The sequence below is a fragment of the Physcomitrium patens genome, chromosome 11 (assembly GCF_059467195.1).
Source record: "Physcomitrium patens ecotype Gransden chromosome 11, ASM5946719v1, whole genome shotgun sequence".
Classification (NCBI taxonomy): domain Eukaryota; kingdom Viridiplantae; phylum Streptophyta; class Bryopsida; order Funariales; family Funariaceae; genus Physcomitrium; species Physcomitrium patens.
Window position 1 is genome coordinate 16,196,864 of NC_143420.1, and position 8,171 is coordinate 16,205,034.

Genomic DNA, 8,171 nt, shown 5'->3' on the forward strand with positions numbered 1-8,171 from the left:
GCATCCACTTCATAAAACCCATTTTCACAAAGTGCTTTTCAAAACCACATGTGTTACGTTTTGGCGGTACATCCAATCCAAAAATATGTTTACTGCATGAATAGGAGTCTCTTATCTGGTTATTACAAATAGATTTCATGGCTTTCGGAATACCGCACTTGCTGCTTGGTTTCCACAATTAGTGCAGCGATGTTTCCCACCCATGTCCATAAAACATCTTGCACGCTGGGATGTTTCAACACATCATGAATCCACGAGCCATTCGATGACAGACAAGAGCAGATGATTGACATAACTCTCTCTCAATTCAGCCAAACTATACGTTACAAGTTAAAGCTTCTCTCTCTTTCAACCTCTCTGTTGCATGTAGATTATATCACAACATTACAAACACGGTGGCAATGTATCAAGCACATGAGGGTCAAAGCTAGCCCTCCGTTCCAAGTCTTTCAGCTGCATTGGACAAGTCGCGAGAGAAGGGTTATCGAGTCATGGTGATGAGCAACTGCACAACAAAATATTGCTAAAAATATGAATGATTTATTGTAGAAACGAAATCTCCTATTCTAGGTCATCGTGATATGGATTTGAGACCAGCAAGCTGATATTTGGAATTATTCTAACGCTCTAATTACAGCCGTGATTGAGAGAACTATAATGCAGCTCATCAATTTTCGAAAAATCCGTAGGCAAGTTTTGCTGAATCAAGAGTATTGGAAAGCAGCATAGCAATAGTCATTGGTCCAACACCCCCCGGAACTGGGGTGATCTGAGAAGCCACTCGACAGGCTTCTGCAAAGTAAACATCTCCAACTACTCGATATCCATTCTCAGAATCAGGATCCTGGAAGCATCCGAAAAAATATTAAATGCAGTTGGTACAAAATTCGAACTTCTAAGCAACCACTAAATTCGTCTTACTACACACCACTTATAATAAAAACAGTTCCGGGAGAGTAAAACCTTCTGGTTAGTTGCGTAAAAAGGAAACAAAACACTAACGAGTATTCATTTGATTCTCATCACGCGGGATCTAGTGTAGCATAAACGGAGGTGTGAGGGCCTCACCTCGATGTGATTGATGCCAACATCAATAACGACAGCCCCAGGCTTCAACCAACTCCCCTGTACCATGTATGGCACACCAGCGGCAGCGATGACTATATCAGCATTCCTGGTGAGTTCTGGAAGGTTTGGAGTATGTGAATGCACCACAGTAACGGTTGCATTTTGTCGCTGTAGGCACCAAACATTTAGTAACTTGTCAGTGGTTAACTAGATACCAAACAGAATAACTAAGTTAAAATAAAAGATCACCACATGACAATGATATGTTCTCTTCTATTAAAATCTACTAAATAGTTGTATGTGAAAATTAAATTGTGGGACAGAAGCAACGTACTTGTAGAAGCAAAGCAGCTGGCATGCCCACCACATTACTGCGACCAATAACCACTGCGTGTTTACCTTCTATTTGCACTCCTGATCGTAACAGCAACTCAATGCATCCTTTGGGAGTACATGACACAAAGAGTGGAGCTCGACCTTGCATGGCCAACCTTCCCACATTCATTGGATGGAAGCCGTCCACGTCTTTCTGTATGCTAACAGAACCCACAACCCTCTCCTCGCAAATATGCTGCGCGGTCAAAAACTCCATTTAAGCACATTTTTACAAAACCGAAGTTGCTAAAAAGTGGTTATGTAGTTCAGTATGTTAAAGTCATTATGAGTGCCTTTAAGCTTTGAAGGTATAACTTCCATGAAAAGCACCAGCAAGAGTAGTTACAAAATAGTAAATACTCTATTGGGAAAGCACTCACGCGAGGAAGCGGAAGCTGCACCAATACACCATGAACATTCGGGTCACAATTAAATCGTAGAACAGCTTCCACAATCTCCTCTTCTGTGACGGTTTCTGGCAAAGATACATTGTAAGAGTTGAAGCCCACTTGCTCGCATGCCCTCTGCTTACTTCGAACATATGTCTCGGAATCCTTGCGTGACCCCACTAGGACCACTGCAAGGCCGGGAACCTTTCCAATGGCAGATCTCATCCTCCCAACCTCTTCTGCGATTTCACGTTTGACCTCCTGAGCAATAGCTTTGCCATCGATAGTATTGGTCGCAGGGTGCGAGATGATAGACGCTGCGTTGACTCATTAGAGACTTGTCAGAGGGTGCCGATGATACAACAAACACCAAGGTTCAAAGCAAGCCCTTCTATAAAACCAGGTAAGAAGCGAAATTTTCATTCTGTGAAATTATAGCTACAACGTGCTGCAGAGCTAGCAAATTCTCTGTGGGCCCCATGAAAATAAATGTATCCAGCATAGCAACAACAAGAAATCATAAGACAAAGATGTGGAAGCATTGACCTTCTTTTTTGAGAATAGATTCTGGTGGCCACAAATCGTGGCGGCTTTTCCACTTATCTATAGTGTTCCAACTTAGGCCTTCAGCCGGTTTTATTCGCTTCCGAAACTCACATGAGCTCGATTGCGAATTGCCTGAAAACACCAACGCGGCAATTCCAACTCAATAAAATACAACTATGCATCACAAAGACCCTACAACCCGTGCGAAATAATTCTCAAAATCGCAGACCCATATCGAACGTGCCCTCCCACCTATCCTCGCAAACGGACACACTTTTTAATCTTAACACGAACCACAAGCCAACACTACATATAATCTTCATTTGTAAAAATTAACCTTAAATGAGTTATTGCTTATTCTAATTTACTAAAACAATTTAAGTTATTATGACAATCGTAACAAACCTGAGGTGGTTGCTTGATCAGAACTCGCGCATTCAACAGTAGCCGAATTCTCAAACAGAACGTCAGTCACAAATTTCCGGTGGGAAGAGTATAACCGCAATGCTGCCTTCGGTACCTCTGCACGCCGCTGACATACCCCAAACATCTCTTACACTTTTCTTCACACTGCGAGTACCAATCTCCCACTCCTCGGAAATGAACGCAACACACCGCAATGGACTGTCACAGTATGTGCGTCCACGCCTTCAAAATGCAACCTATGCTTCAGCTTGCTAATCCTACCAAACTCTAGCTTCTCAGCACGGTGACGCTCGTTGTTACCCGTAAAAAAACTAAATCACACGATCCCAGATCACCAATTTCTCATTGCTGTGGTATATCTACTGAATCCCAGCGCTCAAAACACACGCACCACAGTGCGAAGAGAAGAGGCAGCTTGGCGTTCTACCCACCACAACCCCACCTCCACGGCCGCCTCTCCCCATTGCTACACTCTATCAGTAACGAAATCTTATTCGAAATCGGAAACTCACGACCAATCAGCAGCAAAATTCGACGTAGACAGCACAAGCGCAACGCATTCTGGCCACCGCCAGATCTCGCACTCTCATTCCGTTGCTCGCAATCGCTTCGCCAGCCCAAGTCCTCCTGCTCTCTCCGATCATCCTAGACAAATCCTAGATCTCACACGATCTACTCTAACTTTAATATTCTTCTTATATCGTAGACTCTATTGTAAATATCTATAAAGTGGATATACGAATAAAAACTTAAGCTCATAAGGATAGTAATCGTTATCTATGTAATGTGAACATGCATTGTGGTAGGGGGTGGTCACGGGGCCACGTCACTCGGCCACGTCGGCATAACTTCTGGAGCCACTCTGACGTGGCGATTTTTGAAAGGCACTATGGCCAATCCGAAATGTTACTTTTGCGTTTTTTCTCATTTCTTCGCTTTATTTATTAAAGTTTGGGGAATGGTCTGACGAAAGTGTAAGAGTAAAAAGGTTAGTGGATGGTGGTTCTTAGCTTCGATTGAGTGACATGTGTTGTGTCGTTGTGGCAATCTTATTGATTTTTTTTCGAGAAAGGGGACTAAACATTAATGTTATTGTTTATTTCAATTGATACTGTTACTTAAAAAAAATAAAAATATGTAATATTAATACATATATATATATATATATATATATAGAGAGAGAGAGAGAGAGAGCTCTCAAAACACGGATTTTTTTATATTAGATATTCATAAACACAAGATTGATTTATATTGAATCATTTTCAAGTAGGTACTGAGTGATATCAAGGTACACACGTGAATATGTGGACAAGTTTACTCTTTTTTTTGCTTTTAAAATTTTAAAATTAGATTCGTGTGCATTATAACTAAAGATCAAGTACTGAAATGGATGATAAATGTACAAATATTTTAACATTGCAGAAACTTTGAAATTTCGGACCTTTAAATATTAGCACAATCTTTAAAAAAATATAACTTTAAGTTGAAGAATAGATTTACAAGAAGTAGAGAACATTGTGATTTGTACAAATAAAAGATTGGTATATTTATATTTAGGAGAGTTTTAATAATTCCATGACAGAAGCAACAAGAACCTTGGAACTTCTTTTATTTTTAGAAAAACTTTATACACAACAATATTGTTAGATAATATTAGATATTTCTAATAGTCATTCATCTCATTCAAATTCAAATTAAAATTAGAATACTACAATTGGTGAGTAGTATTGGAAAAGAGATATTACAATCATTCTCCTCACAAGGAATTGAACTTGAGGTCTTTAATACCACATCAAACTCACACACCTTTTATACTGTAGGCTCATGGTTATGTTTTCTAGTGAAGATTTGTTATACATAGAAATAAAAATAAGGACACTTGTTATGAGTTCACTAAGTGTCATGTCAAAGCACAATATATACATAAGAAAAAAAATGAGTCTAATTTGATATAGATGTCTAGAAAAGGATAAATTAACATGGTACATTTATATCATCAATAAGAGTTTCAAAACAGCTCTATATTAGTATTGAAATAAAATTACAAATTGAAGATAAGTTTGATTTTATTATAGGCTTTCCCTCCAGAACCCTTTTAACTGTTTTTTCCTCTTTATCTCAAAAAGATATCATATTAACCATCATTTGAATGTCCTAAAATTACCCCGTACTTTTTCTCAACCTTTGTTCATGGCATTAGCACTTCGATAGCACAAATTGGGCATGAAAGATTCCCTGCTTTAATTATTAATATTATAGCAAAACATTTTTTTTCCTTGGTTAGTAGTGAATGGGAGGTTTCTAAGCAACTTAAGGCAAAGTCGGGAACCCTTTAAAACGGTTACCCACATAGACTTGTTTTCCAAAGTACTGCAATGCATTACCAGGGCCTTACCAGAAGGTTACCAGATAGTTACCAGGAGCTTATCCGGATCTCACCAGGCCCCACCGAAAGCGGAAGGGAGAGCCCACGTCGTCCTCCTGCGCCTCAATCAAAACCAGACAAATTTTTCGTAATCCAGCATCACGCCATCGAACCACATCCTTCAATTTCTTACTGTCAGTGAGAAAAAAAACACGCAGCAATCTCGCGAGGAATGATCCCACACAGCGATACCAGAACCTACAAGGATGTTTTCTGGATAACATTCCGCTTGTCGCAGCGTAAATCTCAGCGATGGTGGTAGCGCAAGCAGTTCACCAGCTTCGACACAGTTGGTCGTGTCCAGCTGAGGCCAGGAATGTGTCACACGTCGCGTCGCTGGGAGCTGCACACTCTCGTGTGGGACCTCTCGAGAAGACGAGAAGGTCACGAGAGGGGTTGAAGGTGAGATTTGGTGCGAGAGCAGCTGTGAATGTGGACTCGCCGAACGCGTTGCCGATTAAGAAGAGGCCCGTCGCACAGGCGAAGCGGAACCAGTATGATATTACCACTTTCACCGCGTGGTTGGTTCGGCAGGAGATAGAGGGGGCGATTGATGGGGAGTTGACCATCGTGCTGTCGAGCATCGCTCTGGCGTGTAAGCAGATTGCGTCGTTGGTGCAGCGGGCTGGGATTTCGAATCTGACGGGGTTGCAGGGGGTGGAGAACATTCAAGGGGAGGAGCAAAAGAAGCTGGACGTGATCTCGAATGAGGTTTGGAGTCCATTTGTGTAATTCTCGTGTCTTTGAGAATGTTCGTGTGTGTTGACGTGCATTAGGGTTTTTTCGATTTTCGGAGTATGAGACAAATGGGTTGCGTTCCTCGATGACGTTTCGTGTAGGTTGGTCATTGGTGAGAGCAGGTGTTCTCGAACTGCTTGCGCTCCAATGGCAGAACGGGCATCATCGCCAGTGAGGAAGAGGACGTCCCGGTCGCTGTTGAAGAGAGCTATTCAGGGAACTACATTGTGGTGTTCGATCCTTTGGACGGCTCCGCCAACATCGATGCCGCTGTGTCTACAGGGCCCATATTCGGTATCTACGCGAGCGATCAGGAGTGCTTGACCAATCTTGGAGGCGACCCGAGCGTAAGTCCTTTCCCCAGTGTCTTCCTGGAACCTATTTGCAGACAACCACTTCTACGGCTTCAATTTTCAGCTTGTCCAAGTCGCAGTAGCCGAATGGTTTCCATGGATATCAATTTCTCCAACAAGCGCTGTCAGAGCTTCGTCTTCGTGTAGTAATGTATCATAGGAGTGAACTAGGGTTTGGATGATTTGCACACATGACGAGTCACCACAGGTTGAGTTTTTCATTTCAATTTGATGCGAAGGATTACAGTTTCTAAATTTTATCATAAAATGCTCTCGAATCTGCGATCGACTAGGTAGCACAGAACTGTGTGGTGAATGTTTGCCAGCCTGGAAGCAACCTCCTGGCCGCGGGTTACTGCATGTACTCCAGCTCCGTGGTGCTGGTCCTCTCCATCGGCGATGGCTTGTGCGCTTTCAGCCTGGATTCCTTGTACGGGGAGTTTGTGCTCACTCACGAGAAGATACAAGTCTCCACAAACACCAAGAAGCTGTACTCGTTCAATGAGGGGCGGTACGAGCTGTGGGACGACAAGGTGAAGAGATACGTCGACACCCTGAAAGTGCCAGACGGATGGTGAGACGTACTCCTGCCGCTACCTGGGCTGCCTGGTGGCGGATTTCCACAGGACGATGTTGTATGGAGGAATTTATGGCTATCCTCGCGATGCCAACAGCTCTAACAGCAAGCTTAGGTTGCTATATGAGTGTGCTCCGATGAGTTTCCTGATCGAGCAAGCCGGTGGGAATAGCTCCGACGGCCAGCCCCGAATCCTACACATTCAGCCTGAGGAGGTACGCATTGTCAAGCAAACTCTCGTCTCAGATTTCCCACCTGCAAAGCTCGGCTACAAACAAACAATTGTGGAATGCTTGGTTTCAGGGTGTTGGACTCTGAGTACTGTAACTTTTATACACACACACGTTAATATATATATATATATATATATATATAGATCGTGAGACCTTACACTCAGTCACCAGAATGTGAGCCTGAAGTCGATGTGGGTTGGTTGATGTGCAGGTGCATCAGCGATGTCCGCTGTATTTTGGCAGCCCAGAGGAAGTCGATAAAGTATTGAGCTTCTTAGCTTGATATGCACATCCGTTGCCCTGCAGGTTGTGTGAAGGTCTCCTTTCATTCAGGTCCTCATTGTACTGCAATTTGAAGCAATGAGATCACCCACATCACTGCATTCATGATAGAGATCAACAGTGTGGCCATCGCATTACGGGATTGAATAAGCTCTTTTTTTTGTGGTGCATTTACGTGTTGATTTTGTCTAGATTTCTTTCCTTGTTCAATCTACTCTTCATAACCTGCTGCTGCCCTTGTAGACAATTCTGGTCAATGAAAAACACTCTTCTGTTATCTCTTCTCCTCGGAGGATGTTTTCCCTCACGTTTTGTTTTTGTTTTTGGCTGCTTCTGAGGTTGTGTGACTTTCTTGAAGTTTTGACGCTCTTATTCTGACTACATCCCTGTAAATATATTAAGTTTCCTATTATCTCAAACTTCTCTAAAGTTTCTTTAGTTCTACTGCTTATAAACCGTAAGTCCATCAAACTACTGTTACTAAGTTTCTTGTTATGAGTGTGTTACCATTAAGTTGTATCAATGAATTTGCTAATAATTTGCAAAGATAAAATCATATTATATATGCATACACAAATTGTTAAAAGTTTAAGAAATCCATTGAAACAAAATTGATTTATGATTTGCAAAGCAATTCTTTAAATCTTTTTTTTGGATATATATACATGTACAAATGGGTATATTTTTCTTTTTGGAAAGTGACTTGACAAGTTTATATCAAGTGTCTCGTCAACAAACATCACCTTGTGACAAGTGGTT

General features: G+C 41.9%; 1 protein-coding gene and 1 pseudogene across 2 annotated transcripts; one reads left to right on the forward strand and one right to left on the reverse strand.

The window, feature by feature from the left end:
- Positions 1-520: 520 nt before the first annotated feature.
- Positions 521-3,386, reverse strand: LOC112288273 (bifunctional protein FolD 2). The gene is made up of 6 exons (XM_024532302.3): positions 2,784-3,386; positions 2,379-2,510; positions 1,824-2,149; positions 1,403-1,639; positions 1,069-1,236; positions 521-844 (listed from the first exon to the last, which is right to left on the reverse strand). Exons 1-6 carry the CDS (start codon positions 2,926-2,928, stop codon positions 668-670), a joined length of 1,185 nt encoding a protein of 394 aa, XP_024388070.1. The 5' UTR covers positions 2,929-3,386; the 3' UTR covers positions 521-667.
- Positions 3,387-5,474: 2,088 nt separating this feature from the next.
- LOC112288971 (fructose-1,6-bisphosphatase, chloroplastic-like) lies at positions 5,475-7,689 on the forward strand (annotated as a pseudogene). The gene is made up of 4 exons (XR_016505635.1): positions 5,475-5,940; positions 6,090-6,314; positions 6,614-7,112; positions 7,342-7,689. The product of XR_016505635.1 is annotated as a fructose-1,6-bisphosphatase, chloroplastic-like (transcript).
- Positions 7,690-8,171: the final 482 nt, after the last annotated feature.

Bases quoted from the DNA above. Each gene is read 5' to 3' on its own strand.
- LOC112288273 (XM_024532302.3), bottom strand. From the start codon at position 2,928: ATGTTTGGGGTATGTCAGCGGCGTGCAGAGGTACCGAAGGCAGCATTG. The intron at 2,150-2,378 runs GTCAATGCTTCC...GAGTCAACGCAG, and splicing joins ATCTATTCTCAAAAAAGAAG to CGTCTATCATCTCGCACCCT. The intron at 845-1,068 runs GTGAGGCCCTCA...GGATGCTTCCAG, and splicing joins TTGGCATCAATCACATCGAG to GATCCTGATTCTGAGAATGG.